Source organism: Rhinoderma darwinii, chromosome 6 (assembly GCF_050947455.1).
Source record: "Rhinoderma darwinii isolate aRhiDar2 chromosome 6, aRhiDar2.hap1, whole genome shotgun sequence".
In the NCBI taxonomy this organism is placed as follows: Eukaryota; Metazoa; Chordata; class Amphibia; order Anura; family Rhinodermatidae; genus Rhinoderma; species Rhinoderma darwinii.
Window position 1 is genome coordinate 10,517,209 of NC_134692.1, and position 18,866 is coordinate 10,536,074.

The 18,866-nt window shown below is 39.0% G+C and overlaps 1 protein-coding gene across 1 annotated transcript in view; it reads left to right on the forward strand.

The window, feature by feature from the left end:
* The window catches only part of PLCD4 (phospholipase C delta 4), a 62,999-nt gene extending 44,586 nt beyond the window's left edge, over positions 1-18,413 (forward strand). The window contains exons 8-17 of the mRNA XM_075831066.1: positions 753-954; positions 1,074-1,218; positions 2,559-2,711; positions 3,917-4,081; positions 4,601-4,757; positions 5,569-5,685; positions 14,170-14,348; positions 14,516-14,651; positions 15,566-15,715; positions 17,530-18,413. Of these exons, the coding sequence (XP_075687181.1) occupies positions 753-954; positions 1,074-1,218; positions 2,559-2,711; positions 3,917-4,081; positions 4,601-4,757; positions 5,569-5,685; positions 14,170-14,348; positions 14,516-14,651; positions 15,566-15,715; positions 17,530-17,645 (1,520 nt within the window). The 3' untranslated portion in view covers positions 17,646-18,413. The remainder of the gene's footprint in view (positions 1-752; positions 955-1,073; positions 1,219-2,558; positions 2,712-3,916; positions 4,082-4,600; positions 4,758-5,568; positions 5,686-14,169; positions 14,349-14,515; positions 14,652-15,565; positions 15,716-17,529) is intronic.
* The last annotated feature ends 453 nt before the right edge of the window (positions 18,414-18,866 follow it).

Genomic DNA, 18,866 nt, shown 5'->3' on the forward strand with positions numbered 1-18,866 from the left:
ACTTCCTGATTGGGAATGTATCCTACAGAAAGGAGAAGAATAAAGGAACTTTGATCCTTCTTCCATCTATGGGACATCATTGAGACGGTCACTGTGGCCGGAGAAGTTGAACCTTACAAGATACAAAAGTGTTTTTTGTTAATTTTAGCCTTCCTATAGATCGGTGGTGTCTTGAAATTATAAAAACTGATGGATATATGTTTTATGTTCAACCCAGTACGTGTAGGTTTACTGATCAGCCATAACACCACCGGCCTAATATTCTGTAATTCCCCTCGCGCCACCATAACAGTCCTGACCCATCGAGGCCTGGACTCTGCTGATCTCTGAAGGTTCCAGGTACAAGACGTTGGAAGCAGATCCTATAAGTCCTGTAAGGTGTGAGGTGCGGCCTCCATGGATCGGACTTGTTTTTCCAGCAGATCCCACAGATGATCGATCAGATCCTTAGGCCCATTTTTCCTGCTTCCAAGGTCAACGTCAAGAACTGACTGGTCACTTGCTGCCTAATATACCCCCCCCCCTTGTCACCAAATAATCCGCGTTCTTCACGTCACCCGTCAGTGGTTTTATATTACAGCTGGTAAAGGTCCACTGTCCTCCTCCGGGTAGATTGTTTTGATGTTTGGTGTCATGGAAGGTTCTTTTCTTCTTGGCATCTTGTCTTGTACCAGCCGTTTGGCCCATGTTCTCCTAGTGGTGCCTCTGAACGATTCCTAAGATGGTCATATCAATTTTTACTTGTCTTGTAGCAAAAAAGCTCCATGCTCTGAGTATTGACGGATTCCTAAATTACCTGTGCTCCGCGGAGGGATCCGTCTTCAGCTTCAGTCATGAACCTCTCCACCAGGATATGGCGCAGCCTCTGTGCCATTATTTCATCTCCTCCTCGCACAACACCTACCTGATGGAGGACCAGCTACGAGGGCAGAGCAGCGTGGAAGGTTATATCCGGTGAGGACCCGCAGAAATGTCCGATGTCCATGACCAGTCTGATGAATTACGGGTGGGGTTGGGGTGACCCGTGGGAAATGATCTCCTGACTAATACTAGACTTGTTTTATCCAATGCAGAGCATTAAAAAGGGGCTGTCGCTGCGTTGAGGTGGACACCTGGGATGGTCCCAATGGAGAACCTATTGTTTATCATGGTCACACCTTTACCTCCAAAATCTTCTTTAAAGACGTTATATCAGCCATCAACAAGTATGCATTCAGGGTGTGTAGCCTTTTGTAATGATTTGAGGGGGGGGGGGGGGTCTATATGGTCAACGATCTGGTGTCACATTGTAAAGTCTCACCCCAAAAGTAACACCACTGGACCCCCAATAACTTACTGTATACATGTTAATGGGGTCGTCCAATAAGGATGATTCATTGTCTAATGAAAAGTTCTGCAAACTTCTAATATACTTTGAGTTTTAATTATTCACCATTTTCAAAATATAGGTTTGCTGTCAGTGAATAGGATCAGTCATGGTTTCATTTAGAGGCTAAAAACAACCTAGTTCTGATCCTATAGCTGTTTTACGCTGTAACAAATTGTCAGCTGTGTGAGCAGGACTTGTTTCCAGTCACTGACAGCAAATGGGTATTTTTATGTAAATAAGATTAATCTGAGTACAATGAAATGCTCTGAAACTTTCTAAAATAATTCCAATTCCTAACCATTTCCCAAATCTCTGCTTGCTGTCAATGAATGACAACCGGAAACCTTCTTTACACTCAGAGGCTGAAAACCTGTACAAATTTAATACTTCTCATAGCAAACTACCAAACCATCAGGACAGTAAAGATGCAACTGCAACAAACCCTCAGCTGTGAGAAGTATTAGGTCTGTACATCAAGCAATCACGGCATACACTAAACTTGATGATAGAGTATTCAGTAAAATCTGTAGGGTTTGCTTTATGCTCTCACAAGTGGCATCACCCAGCTTTCCTAGACCCTGAATGGCAAATCTACATAATTATATAGTAATACCCACTATTCCAGGAAAGCTGTCACTCGACTTTCCCAGACCCCTGAACCACAAATCTTCCGGATACATAGATTTACCATTCAGGAGTCTGGGGAAAAATGGTAATAACTGTAGTGGACAATATGGCCGCCATTTTCGCTCCCATCACTCAGCTTTCCCAGAAGCAGATAGATTAAAGCTGAATAGAATTTTTAACAGTGCCGGACTATAGCTCAGGTTTGGCGCAGATGATAGGTAGACGCTGCAGGAGTCCGCTCAGACCTCTGCGGTCTTTCTGTGTACGGCCGGGTGACCGCTTGTTTATCGGAGACATGACGGTACAGGAGCCAGGCGTCCCTGCCCCAGACACCGAGTCCGTCGGTGTCATTACTGCTTATCTACTAAACTGCAGCTCAGACGGAGGAAAGATAATATGTCGTCTTAATAAATATTACATTGGTTCCTTAAAAGTGAGATACAGTAAACGAACAGGTGGTGAAAAACAATCTGCGGAAACAGAACTCTTCCCGCAGCGGGTGCAGCGGTGTAAGGAGACGTGGCATGTGACTGGCACTCAGAGCTTTTACCACTTTCCACAGGTATCCGAGTACCCGGTCATCCTGTCTTTGGAGAACCACTGCAGCGTGGAGCAGCAAGACACTATGGCGCAACATCTGAAAAGCATTCTGGGTGAAAAGCTGGTGACCGGCACTCTAGACGGGCGGATTCCAGTGCAATTACCATCTCCGGAGGTATTTACGTGTATAATTGAAGATGGCGGCAGGAATATAATTCTAGAGGTTTATTTCCCCCTTTGAAGGGTTTGTATACTTTTGCAACCAATTCTTTTTTTTTTATTGCTCCACTGCATTTAAAATAAAAAAAATGAAGTTACTTGTTAATTAGTTTTAATTTAAAATCTTCTACCGTTTTGTGTATACAGCGCCGATGCAGAAATATGCGTCTCCGTGGATACAGACTACAAACAAACCCGGTGTAGTCTGACCCTGCAGTCATGTGTTACGTTCTTCCATCTGCCCTTTCACGGTGTGTAGGTTATTAAGAAGAAAGGAAAGAGAGAGCGGAGTAACACATGACTGCAGGAGCCGACGACACAGGTTTTTATTGTAGTCTGTAACCATGGAGACATATGGGTCTGCATAGGAGCTGAAGACACAAAACGGTAGGAGATTTTTAATCAAGACTATTTGCAAACCTGTTTCATTCTATTATTTTAGATGCATTGGAGCAATGAAAAAAAGAAAAAAGCGGTTGCAAAAATATATATACCCTTTACGGAATTGTTAAAGGGATATCGAGCAAATAAAGCAAAAGCATTGAATAATGAAAATGTTTAGAATTCTGTAATAGATATGATGCATCGTTTTCTTATAATATTCAAGAGCTCTGCTTGCAGTCATTGAATAGGAAGCCTTACTGTTGACTTTCAGTGGCAGGAAATCTGGCCTGGTGATAGGTGCTCACTCTTGTTTTTTAATATAACTATATACAAATATATTAATCTGCAAAAAAGCTGGGAGACAAACAGTACACCTCATATTACACCTCGAATGGGAGTCATTACCCAGCTTTCCCAGAGTAGAGACAACACGACTAGTCATTCCACAATATAAGAGTGGGTGGATGAGGACGACTCAGGGATGACAGATGTGAGGGGATATTTCATAGATCTGCTTATTAATGGGGATGGCCCAAACGCTTCTTGCATGTGATGGTTGGGGGGCCCCGATACAGATTTTGCATTGGGGCCCAGAAGCTTCCAACAAGGTTGTATTAATCTGCACTATACTCTACCCATACTCTACCCATACTCTACCCATACTCTACCCATACTCTACCCATACTCTACCCATACTCTACCCATACTCTACCCATACTCTACCCATACTCTACCCATACTCTACCCATACTCTACCCATACTCTACCCATACTCAGGAATTACGAGGGAAAATCATTCTAAAGGGCAAGAAGATTGGGAGTTTGGAGGACTCTTTAGGTGAACCCTCTGAAGACCCTTACGTGGGCGAAATATCCGAGGAAGAAGATGGTGGTGACGCAGACGAGGAGAACAGTCGCAATGAAGATAAAAAGAGATCAAAGGCAGGTTCTCAACTCTTGGTGTATTGACAGTTGTGCATATAAAGAGCACGGACCCTTGTTACAAATCCTAAAGGGGAACTTTATCAAGGTTTGGGGGCAGTTTCAGTTATTCTCCATAAGACAGACATGGCCAAAAATTGCCAATTTTAAACATTTTGGCCCAACATTCGGTGACTATTATATGAACGATCACGGACGATCCCATCGCTCCAGAAAAGTCCTCCACGATGTAAGTTAGACATGTTGAATATCTTTGTCCCATCCTTCAGTTATAATCTTTATGTGACCTTGGTGGCTGAAGGTCAACGATCGCTCATTAACGAGGAGCATCATTGTGGACATTGTATATATAGGAGTCCATTGTCTGACAATAATGGAGGATCGTATCCGAATATTTTTCCACTTGTTGCCGATACGAACAGCCCGACAATCGGTCGTCCATAAGCTGTCGGACGTCTCTCTCCTGTATATGGGCAGCTCTAATTTTATTGTAAGAAAAAATGTGTCATTCTTTTTCAGAAGTCCAAGGATCGCCTCTCACAGGACTTATCTGACTGCATTATCTACTGTAAGAGCGTCCCCTTCGAGAGCTTTAAGCACTCTAGGACTGACTACAAGCTATACGAGATGTCGTCCTTCACGGAGTATAAAGCCAGGAAACTCGTCAGAGAACCAGGTGACTCTAAAGGGGATGATTGGATCTATAACAACAAGACCCCCCCCCCCCCCCCAAACCTTGCATTGGATAGTTGTATCTGCTGTGTAATGTAAGGTATCAGTAGACCCATACATACCGACTGATAGCGCTGAGAAGTGGAGGGTGCGCTCGCTCATGGAATTGACTCATGGATCACTGATGTTATCTTCTGACCTGTCTCCATGACATCTATTTATTCCATTGTAGAGGTTGCAATCTTTAGGGCATGGCCAGACGTGGCGTATTTCAGTAGACACTGTCCGCATCAATGCCGCACATAATCTGCGTTGCAGATTCTGTTGCGGCTTTGCCTAAAATGTGGAGTAAATTGCTGCGGATTAGCCGGTGCGTATTGAGGTGAAGAGCACTTCCTGCTGTCATTTAAAACATTTCATCTCAGTCTTGCTATAGACCTCGAAACACATAGATCCAGCCAGAATGATGAAATATCCTGTTCGTAAAACCAATACGCAACACAACACACATAACATCTGCGGATTTCATTACGGAATTTGAAATCTCCATTGAAGTCAATGGAGAAATTCCGCAACAAGTACGCATCAAGTCCGCAACAGCCAGTGTATGCTGCAGACACCAAATTCCGCACCGCAGCCTATGGTTCGCAGCGGAGTTTCCGCCACGTGTGCGCGAACCTAACTAAAAAGCTGTGGAAGGCAATGGAGAAAATGTCCGCTGAGGATTTCCGCAGCGGACTGGCCTCAGCGGAATTCCAGAGCAATTCTGCCACGTCTGGCCATGCCCTTAAATTGTGGGCTTCTTGTTCTTATAGGAAATGAATTTGTCCGACACAACGCCTGGCAACTGACAAGAGTTTACCCCACCGGTCTGCGGACGGATTCCTCCAATTACAACCCTAAAGACATGTGGAACGTGGGATGTCAAATGGGTAACGTACTATCCTGGTATTTCCAGAGCCTACTCAGATTGTGTATGTAAATGTACATCCAATACAATAGTATAATACTGCCCCCTATATACAAGAATATAACTACTATAATACTACCCCCTATATACAAGAATATAACTACTATAATACTGCCCTCTATATACAAGAATATAACTACTATAATACTGCCCCCTATATACAAGAATATAACTACTATAATACTGCCCCCTATATACAAGAATATAACTACTATAATACTGCCCCCTATATACAAGAATATATACTACTATAATGCTGCCCTTATATACAAGAATATAAATACTGTAATACTGCCCCCTATATACAAGAATATAACTACTATAATACTGCCCTTATATGCAAGAATATATCTACTATAATACTGCCCCTATATACAAGAATATAACTACTATAATACTGCCCCCTATATACAAGAATATAACTACTATAATACTACCCCCTATATACAAGAATATAACTACTATAATACTGCTCCTATATACAAGAATATAACTACTATAATACTGCCCCCTATATACAAGAATATAAGTACTATAATACTGCTCCTATATACAAGAATATAACTACTATAATACTACCCCCTATATACAGGAATATAACTACTATAATACTGCTCCTATATACAAGAATATAACTACTATAATACTGCCCCTATATACAAGAATATAACTACTATAATACTGCCCCTATATACAAGATTATAACTACTATAATACTACCCCCTATATACAAGAATATAACTACTATAATACTGCCCCCTATATACAAGAATATAACTACTATAATACTACCCCCTATATACAAGAATATAACTACTATAATACTGCTCCTATATACAAGAATATAACTACTATAATACTGCCCCCTATATACAAGAATATAACTACTATAATACTGTCCCCTATATACAAGAATATAACTACTATAATACTACCCCCTATATACAAGAATATAACTACTATAATACTGCTCCTATATACAAGAATATAACTACTATAATACTACCCCCTATATACAGGAATATAACTACTATAATACTGCTCCTATATACAAGAATATAACTACTATAATACTGCCCCTATATACAAGAATATAACTACTATAATACTGCCTCCTATATACAAGAATATAACTACTATAATACTGCTCCCTATATACAAGAATATAACTACTATAATACTGCCTCCTATATACAAGAATATAACTACTATAATACTGCTCCCTATATACAGGAATATAACTACTATAATACTGCCCCCTATATACAGGTATATAACTACTATAATACTGCCCCTATATACAAGAATATAACTACTATAATACTGCCCCCTATGTACAAGAATATAACTACTATAATACTGCCCCCTATATACAAGAATATAACTACTATAATACTGCCCCTATATACAAGAATATAACTACTATAATACTGCTTCCTATATACAGGAATATAACTACTATAATACTGCCCCTATATACAAGAATATAACTACTATAATACTGCCACTATATACAAGAATATAATTACTATAATGCTGCCCCTATATACAAGAATATAACTACTATAATACTGCTCCTATATACAAGAATATAACTACTATAATACTGCCCCCTATATACATGAATATAACTACTATAATACTGCCGCTATATACAAGAATATAACTACTATAATACTGCTCCTATATACAGGAATATAACTACTATAATACTGCCTCCTATATACAAGAATATAACTACTATAATACTGCCCTCTATATACAAGAATATAACTACTATAATACTGCCCCTATGTACAAGAATATAACTACTATAATACTGCCCCTATATACAAGAATATAACTACTATAATACTGCCCCTATATACAATATAACTACTATAATACTGTCCCTATATACAAGACTATAACTACTATAATACTGCCCCCTATATACAAGAATATAACTACTATAATACTGCTCCTATATACAAGAATATAACTACTATAATACTGCTCCTATATACAAGAATATAACTACTATAATACTGCTCCTATATACAAGAATATAACTACTATAATACTGCCCCCTATATACAAGAATATAACTACTATAATACTGCCCCCTATATACAAGAATATAACTACTATAATACTGCCCCCTATATACAAGAATATAACTACTATAATACTGCCCCCTATATACAAGAATATATACTACTATAATGCTGCCCTTATATACAAGAATATAAATACTGTAATACTGCCCCCTATATACAAGAATATAACTACTATAATACTGCCCTTATATGCAAGAATATATCTACTATAATACTGCCCCCTATATACAAGAATATAACTACTATAATACTGCCCCCTATATACAAGAATATAACTACTATAATACTACCCCCTATATACAAGAATATAACTACTATAATACTACTCCTATATACAAGAATATAACTACTATAATACTGCCCCCTATATACAAGAATATAAGTACTATAATACTGCTCCTATATACAAGAATATAACTACTATAATACTACCCCCTATATACAGGAATATAACTACTATAATACTGCTCCTATATACAAGAATATAACTACTATAATACTGCCCCTATATACAAGAATATAACTACTATAATACTGCCCCTATATACAAGAATATAACTACTATAATACTGCCCCTATATACAAGATTATAACTACTATAATACTACCCCCTATATACAAGAATATAACTACTATAATACTGCTCCTATATACAAGAATATAACTACTATAATACTACCCCCTATATACAGGAATATAACTACTATAAGGCCTCATTTACACGAACGTAATATACGCGCGTGCGACGCGCGTGCTTTGCACGCATGTCGTACGCACCTATATTAGTCAATGGGGCAGTTTAGACGATGCGTGAATTGCGCTCAGCGCGTGTGCGCAGAAAAAAACTCACGACATGTTCTATAATCGTGCGTTTTTCGCGCACTCACGCACCCATTGAAGTCAATGGGTGCGTGAAAACCACGCATGCCGCACGGAAGCACTTCCGTGCGAACTGCGTGATTCGCGCAAGAGCTGTCAAACTCCTGAATGTAAAAAGAAAAGCACCACGTGCTTTTCTGTTTACAAACATCCAAACGGAGTGTCAAATTCGAGATGAGCGCACCGAACTTCACCGGGTTCGGCCAAACTCGTTTTGACCGAAACCGGTAAAAAATGTTCGGGTACGCGACGTCAGGAGACAGTCACTGTCCACGGTGCTGAAAGCGTTAAACTGGTTCTGCACCATGGACAGTGACTTCCGCTCCGAAAATCCATGAACCTGTAAAAAAAAAAAAGACGTTCTGACTTACCGATAACTCCGGTCCGACCTCCCGGGATGACAGTTAAGTCCAAGTGACAGCTGCAGCCAATCACAGGCCAAGCACAGGCTGCAGCCAATCACAGGCTGCAGCGGTCTCATGGACTGCGGCGTCATCCTGGGAGGTGGGGCCGGATGACAAGAGTGGGACGCGTCACCAAGGCAACGGCCGGGAGCCCGGACTGGGGGAAGCAGGAAGTTCTTGGTAAGTATGAAAGTCTTTTTTTATTCACAGGTTGGTGTATATTGTGTTCGGCATTCACTGTCGAGGGTGCTGAAAGAGTTACTGCCGATCAGTTAGCTCTTTCAGCACCTTGGACAGTGACGGGCGTCGACTAGCCTCATCTCTATGATGGCGGCTGCGCGAAAATCACGCAGCCGCGCATCATACACGGATGACACACGGAGCTGCCAAGTGCCTTTTGCGCGCGCAAAACGCAGCGTTTTTTGCGCGCGCAAAACGCACACGCTCGTGTAAATCAGGCCTAATACTGCTCCTATATACAAGAATATAACTACTATAATACTGCCCCTATATACAAGAATATAACTACTATAATACTGCCTCCTATATACAAGAATATAACTACTATAATACTGCCTCCTATATACAAGAATATAACTACTATAATACTGCCCCCTATATACAGGTATATAACTACTATAATACTGCCCCTATATACAAGAATATAACTACTATAATACTGCCCCCTATGTACAAGAATATAACTACTATAATACTGCCCCTATATACAAGAATATAACTACTATAATACTGCTTCCTATATACAAGAATATAACTACTATAATACTGCCCCCTATATACAAGAATATAACTACTATAATACTGCTTCCTATATACAGGAATATAACTACTATAATACTGCCCCTATATACAAGAATATAACTACTATAATACTGCCACTATATACAAGAATATAATTACTATAATGCTGCCCCTATATACAAGAATATAACTACTATAATACTGCTCCTATATACAAGAATATAACTACTATAATACTGCCCCTATATACAAGAATATAACTACTATAATACTGCCCCTATATACAAGAATATAACTACTATAATACTGCCCCTATATACAATATAACTACTATAATACTGTCCCTATATACAAGAATATAACTACTATAATACTGCCCCCTGTATATAAGAATATAACTACTATAATACTGCCCCCTATATACAAGAATATAACTACTATAATACTGCCCCTATATACAAGAATATAACTACTATAATACTGCCCCTATATACAAGAATATAACTACTATAATACTGCTCCTATATACAAGAATATAACTACTATAATACTGCTCCTATATACAAGAATATAACTACTATAATACTGCCCCCTATATACAAGAATATAACTACTATAATACTGCCCCCTATACACAAGAATATAACTACTATAATACTGCCCCTATATACAAGAATATAACTACTATAATACTGCCCTCTATGTACAAGAATATAACTACTATAATACTGCTCCTATATACAAGAATATAACTACTATAATACTGCCCCCTATACACAAGAATATAACTACTATAATACTGCCCCTATATACAAGAATATAACTACTATAATACTGCCCCTATATACAAGAATATAACTACTATAATACTGCCCCTATATACAAGAATATAACTACTATATTACTGCCCCTATATACAAGAATATAACTACTATATTACTGCTTCCTATATACAGGAATATAACTACTATAAGGCTGGGTTCACACGTGGCGGAATTTCACTAAAATTCCGCTGCGGACACTCCGCAGCGTTAATCCGCAGCGGAGCCGTTTGTCCATTGACTTACACTTTAATTTAGCAGTGTTCGTTTAGACGAGGCGTAAAATTCCGCTGCGGAGCATAGGCTGCGGAGCGGAATTTGGTGTCCGCAGCATGCTCTGTCTGTTGCGGAGCAGTGGCGGACTCATGGCGGAATTTCTCCATTGACTTCAATGGAGATTCTAATTTCCGCAATGAAGTCCGCAGCTGTCATGCACATGTTATGTGTGCTGCGGATCCGTCTTGCTTTTTTAACTTGACATTTCTTCATTCTGGCTGGACCTATGTATTTCTAGGTCTACAGCCAGACTGAGGAAGTCAATGGGGCTCCCGTAATGACGGGAGCGTTGCTAGGAGACGTCAGTAAATAGTCACTGTCCAGGGTGCTGAAAGAGTTAAGCGATCGGCAGTAACTGTTTCTGCACCCTGGACAGTGACTACCGATCACAATATACAGCAACCTGTAAAAAAATATAAGTTCATACTTACCGAGAACTCCCTGCTTCTGTCTCCAGTCCGGCTTCCCAGGATGACGTTTCAGTCTAAGTGACGGCTGCAGCCAATCACAGGCCAATAACAGGCTGCAGCGGTCACATGGACTGCCGCGTCATCCAGGGAGGTCGGGCTGGATGCCGAAAGAGGGACGCGTCACCAAGACAACGGCCGGTAAGTATGAAATTCGTTTACTTTCACTAGGGAAAGTGCTGTCCCTTCTCTCTATCCTGCACTGATAGGGAGAAGGGAAGCACTTTTCCCGCAGTCCGCAGCAGCTAGTCCGCATCAATTTACTGCACATTTTGTGCAGATCCGCAGCAGAATCTGCAACGCAGATTCTGTGCGGCATTGATGCGGACAGTTGCGGAGGAAATCCGCCACGTGTGGTCATGCCCTTATACTGCCCCTATATACAAGAATATAACTACTATAATACTGCCACTATATACAAGAATATAATTACTATAATGCTGCCCCTATATACAAGAATATAACTACTATAATACTGCTCCTATATACAAGAATATAACTACTATAATACTGCTCCTATATACAAGAATATAACTACTATAATACTACCCCCTATATACAGGAATATAACTACTATAATACTGCTCCTATATACAAGAATATAACTACTATAATACTGCCCCTATATACAAGAATATAACTACTATAATACTGCCTCCTATATACAAGAATATAACTACTATAATACTGCTCCCTTTATACAAGAATATAACTACTATAATACTGCCCCCTATATACAGGTATATAACTACTATAATACTGCCCCTATATACAAGAATATAACTACTATAATACTGCCCCTATATACAAGAATATAACTACTATAATACTGCCTCCTATATACAAGAATATAACTACTATAATACTGCCCCCTATATACAAGAATATAACTACTATAATACTGCCCCTATATACAAGAATATAACTACTATAATACTGCCCCCTATGTACAAGAATATAACTACTATAATACTGCCCCTATATACAAGAATATAACTACTATAATACTGCTTCCTATATACAGGAATATAACTACTATAATACTGCCCCTATATACAAGAATATAACTACTATAATACTGCCACTATATACAAGAATATAATTACTATAATGCTGCCCCTATATACAAGAATATAACTACTATAATACTGCTCCTATATAACTACTATAATACTGCCGCTATATACAAGAATATAACTACTATAATACTGCCCCTATATACAGGAATATAACTACTATAATACTGCCTCCTATATACAAGAATATAACTACTATAATACTGCCCTCTATATACAAGAATATAACTACTATAATACTGCCCCTATGTACAAGAATATAACTACTATAATACTGCCCCTATATACAAGAATATAACTACTATAATACTGCCCCTATATACAAGAATATAACTACTATAATACTGCCCCTATATACAAGAATATAACTACTATAATACTGCCCCTATATACAAGAATATAACTACTATAATACTGCCCCTATATACAATATAACTACTATAATACTGTCCCTATATACAAGAATATAACTACTATAATACTGCCCCCTATATACAAGAATATAACTACTATAATACTGCCCCCTATATACAAGAATATAACTACTATAATACTGCTCCTATATACAAGAATATAACTACTATAATACTGCTCCTATATACAAGAATATAACTACTATAATACTGCTCCTATATACAAGAATATAACTACTATAATACTGCTCCTATATACAAGAATATAACTACTATAATACTGCCCCCTATATACAAGAATATAACTACTATAATACTGCCCCTATATACAAGAATATAACTACTATAATACTGCCCCTATATACAAGAATATAACTACTATAATACTGCCCCCTGTATATAAGAATATAACTACTATAATACTGCCCCCTATATACAAGAATATAACTACTATAATACTGCCCCCTATATACAATAATATAACTACTATATTACTGCCCCCTATATACAAGAATATAACTACTATAATACTGCTCCTATATACAAGAATATAACTACTATAATACTGCCCCCTATATACAAGAATATAACTACTATAATACTGCCCCTATATACAAGAATATAACTACTATAATACTGCCCCTATATACAAGAATATAACTACTATAATACTGCTCCTATATACAAGAATATAACTACTATAATACTGCTCCTATATACAAGAATATAACTACTATAATACTGCCCCCTATATACAAGAATATAACTACTATAATACTGCCCCCTATATACAAGAATATAACTACTATAATACTGCCCCCTATATACAAGAATATAACTACTATAATACTGCCCCTATATACAAGAATATAACTACTATAATACTGCCCTCTATGTACAAGAATATAACTACTATAATACTGCCCCCTATATACAAGAATATAACTACTATAATACTGCCCTCTATATACAAGAATATAACTACTATAATACTGCTCCTATATACAATAATATAACTACTATAATACTGCTCCCTATATACAAGAATATAACTACTATAATACTGCTCCTATATACAAGAATATAACTACTATAATACTGCCCCCTATACACAAGAATATAACTACTATAATACTGCTCCTATATACAAGAATATAACTGCTATAATACTGCCCCTATATACAAGAATATAACTACTATAATACACTCTGCACATACAATTATTCCTGCTTTGTGTTTCACTTCTCAGTGGCGCTTAATTTCCAGACAGCAGGAGTAGAGATGGATCTCAACGATGGACTTTTCCAGCAAAACGGACATTGTGGTTACGTTCTGAAACCTTTGTTTATGAGACACGTGGAAACCAATTTTAACCCCGATCAGACACAAGACACTGAAGGTTTTTCACCCGTCAGCCTATCCATACAGGTAATACACATTCCAAACTATACAGAGGCTGTACCAGTCCCATGTACCAGCATGCTCCATATCAGTATATACATGATGTATAATATATACCTGCTGTACATATATAATTATATACCGTACGTACTATATATCCCAGTCTGCTCACGTTGTTGTATTATTGTATGCAGGTGATTAGCGCTCAGCAACTGCCCAAAGTTGAAAACAGTAAAGAGGGATCTATTGTAGATCCTTTGGTTCGTGTGGAAATATTTGGGTGTCCCATTGACCAATCAAAGCAGGAGACCAAATACATAGATAATAATGGTAAGTTCTAGGACCTCCTATAACCAGATTACTGCTACTTTATGTTGTTTTGTTAAAATTAAAAATTTCTCAAAGTTGATGCTTAGAAATTTGGGCAATGATGGTGCCGGGGACCCGGTATAGACATCAGGTACTGCCATAATATAATAGGGTACCCCCCCCCCCCCCAGAGCTACCGTTTCTACACACGAGGGGTTAAAGATACCTACACATAGCCTGCTAATCTAGGCACCACTTTTGGTGCCGCTTGTCTCGGGTTAACAAACAACCTATGAGATTTTTGTGTCTCCCAACACTAGACATCAGAGGACTGCATGGTAAATTCTCTTATGACCTTACATTGTCAGCGGATCCCAACATAATGCCTATGACCTGCTTAAAATAAGCAATGATATTAATGTGCCTCAGGGTGTGGATACTTTTGCAATTTTTTTCTTTTTTATTGCTCCAATGGATCTCCAGATAAAGAATTTATGAACTTTGCAAATAGTCTCGTTCATAAATCTCCTACTATTCTATGTATACAGCTTTTATGCATAGCTATGTGTCTCCATGGTTACAGACTACAAAGAAACCCTGTGTAGTCTGATCCTGTAGTCACTCTCCCTTCTATCTTCCTCCTCTTCTACGGTCTGACGGTTATATAGAAGAGTCTGATAGAGTGGAGTAACACCTGTCTGCAGGATTCAAGTATTAAAGAACCGGGGTGATTCGTTTCTGTGCCTTTGGCGCGCATACGCCATTTATAACATCCGCTAGTAAACGGCTTTCATCTGTCCCTCAGGTTTTAGATTTACTTTGCTGATGTTATTGGCTCTTAGCGAATTTGTAGGCTGCAGATCTCATGAATATTTCACAAGGCCGTGCATAGGCAAGAGGTAACCGTACACCAATGTTTGTCCTTCCACTTTAAGGATTTAACCCCATGTGGTACGAGACATTGCAATTCAAGATCCATGTCCCTGAACTGGTCCTGGTGAGGTTTGTAGTTGAAGATTATGACAAGACCACAAGAAATGATTTCATTGGACAGTACACTCTCCCGTTCAGGAGCATCAAGTCAGGTGAGCAGGACCACAATGTGCCCGGACGCCATGTCTCCATGTATATACAATACATATAAACACGGATTCCAACATATTGGGTTCCCAGTGGCAGAGATTGTGACAGAAAAAATAAAGGGTGACCCTTATTATACACGACTAAGGGGATGAATTAGAAAGGATATATCCAGGGTTCGGATCTAGTAGGGGGTCGGGATCAGAGTTGTAGAGTTTGGATATCCTGCACCTTTAACCCAACCACCAATGAGTCCATATACATTGTATCCAATGAGAACAGACATATATAGACACTGGATACATTGTAACATATTCATGGGTATTTATTGTGCATTTAGAGTAAATCCCTGCACCCCTGTTTATAATCGTGGATGGGTCGACTATGGGCACCAAAGGTCTTGTTACTACTGCAATCCCTACAGCTGTTACAGGGGGTGAGACGATGCCATCATACCCAGGCCCTGGTACCCGAGGGATTCCAAATGCCCCTCTGCCACATAACAGAAGGGCCTTTTAGAAATGGTATTCGACAGTATGGGGCGCCCTATTACAGATTTGCATTGGTGCCCAGAAGCTTTGAGTTAAGGATATGTTAATGGGTATATACGATACAGCTGCTTCCTGACCCTCGGGAGAGGGAGGTTGTTCATTATTTTATTCTGGCCCCCGGGTCTCTCTCTGGGAATGTTTTGTTGGCCTGATTGGGTACCGCAGTTTTTTTTAAAGTGATATTGTAAATACTTTGCTTTAATATTTTTAATCTAATCTGGAGTTAGATTGTCTTTTACTCTAGTCACCTCCACAGCTGCTATCAGAATTCTGCTGGTTGCCCTTGGAAACAGACTCATTTCTCTGCGGTCAGACATGTGACCTAACAGCTTAGAACTAAACTGTGTAACCAACATCTAAGCTCCCACAATGCACTGCTCTCGGTTATCAGGAAAAAAATAAAAATACATTTTAAATAGAACTCGATGTGAGTGGAGAAGAAAACATATTATAGCTGTAAATGCGATATGTAAATCATTTTATATGGAAAGCCCAGTTGCTTTATACGGCAATTATGGATGCTGCGAAACGCATGTCCCTCGACACCACTTTATGGCTTCCTATAGTGCACATCAACACAAACTACGTAACGCTAAATAACGCTACACACAACAGTTAACCGTTTAAAGTCATTTCGGCACTACCTTGCTTTACTGCTTACAACTAATTTTTTTGTTATTTCCTCCATTCACATCCAGAGCAGCTTTCAAAATTCTGCTGTTTTTTTTTTTTTTCTTCTTCTACTAATCTCAGCTGTAACTTTCCTCTGAGTTCCCACAATACACTACTCTCCCCTAATAGGAAACCAGGAGAATACGGACTTTAGCTTTAGACTTAAATTGAGAAGAAAAGATTGTGTAACTCAAAACAGTACAAGATCAGTAAAGAAAAGAATTTACAAAAAGACTCCACGTTTTATGTATATTTTAACTGTGGAATGTTGTTTTTGTTGTTCGAGAGTGGAGTTGTCCTTGAAGTAATGCATTAGTCAAACAGAAACCGTATACACTGGTAGTTTACAATTCCTTATCCTCCTATGAACTGTCCCTTTATGTAAATATCCTAGCCCCTCCCACTATTTCGATTATTTAGCCCCTCCCACTATCTAGATTATTTACCTCCTCCCAATATTTTCCCATTTCAACCGATCCTTTACCTATGTTATATAACTTCATAGTGTAGTGGAAGCAGAGGTATTGCCCATGATAATCAATGACAAGGTCTTCTCTAAGTTATATAATATGTTTTTTATATGGTGTTTTCTGCAGGTTATCGCCATGTCCATCTCCTGTCCAAGGATGGCACCAAAATCCCACCAGCCTCGCTGTTTGTTTACATCCGTATAACAGACATCGCTAATCCAGTGCAGGATGCAGAGGGTTAATGGACATGGCCGCTGCTTGCCTGCCCCCTGTATGTGCAGCGACAGTCCTGAAGCTCGGCATTCCTGCTGTTATGCTATATTTTGCACTTCCCCCTCCCCCACAGAACGCTAGTTTGTATATACCTGTATATTGTGTTATTTTTTACGTATTTAATGTACAGATGTATATTTGGTGCTATTCTATTTAACATTTTATTTTGCGGATTAACCTATGAAGATGGCGTTACTGCTGTAACCCGAGTGTGTGCAGTGCAGCAGTGCTGCCCCCTGCAGCATGAACAGTGTTAGTGATTTTGCAATATGCAACTCCATTGATGGGATGGTCTGGTTTGGACACACTTGTCTGCAGATTGCGGACCCCTGGAGTAAAGCCCATTTCTGGGACACATCGTGACCAGCTGGTATTGGAGGGGCAACAGCAATATCACATGACACAGTGCCCATTGAAGTCAATGGGTATCCACTGACTTCCGCAAAGACTGCAGATGCTCCACAGAACAAAGATCCAATTGGATGACCCCCCTCTAATAACTCAATGTGCCCTACTGGGGTATTTATCAATGTATTATCTCACCCAGACGACCCCTTTAATGGAGAACCGTTGCATCAATCCACCATGAAGTATTAAGCGCTATTCTAGAGGACTCTTCTTTGTAATGACGTGTTTATCTGTACTATGCAAATCAGTTTATTTTACACTGAGCTCTATAATAATTGTATGGACATTGGAATGATGTATGTGAATTTATAAAGCTAGGTCTACTCCATCTGCGACTTTTGTCAGGGTATTTCAGCGCAATATGTTGTCGTAGCCACAATGTAAAAGCATTGCATTACAGCCATCGGCTTAAAGGGATATTCCAGAGACAAGGTAAACAGATTAAAGGGTCGTCCCCCCGACAATAAGCTGATTATGGTCTCCCGATGTATTGATTCCCAGCGATCATCTGAAATCTGGTATGAAACCAGCAAGCGAGACCCTGCAGCGCCGCAACAGGAGAAATAGAGCATTACAATTTTCCTACTGAAATCAATGGGCGTGTCGGGTCCTCCAGAGAGAGAGAGAGACTCTTTATAGCTGTTCTTTTCTAAACGATAACGGAGGGTCCTGAAATGGGGACCATCTATTAACTCAGAATTCCCTAATAGGGTATATACACATTTTAAAATAACGCACCCTCTTCTAAGATTCAGATCTCCTGGTTCTTGCCAGAATCCAAA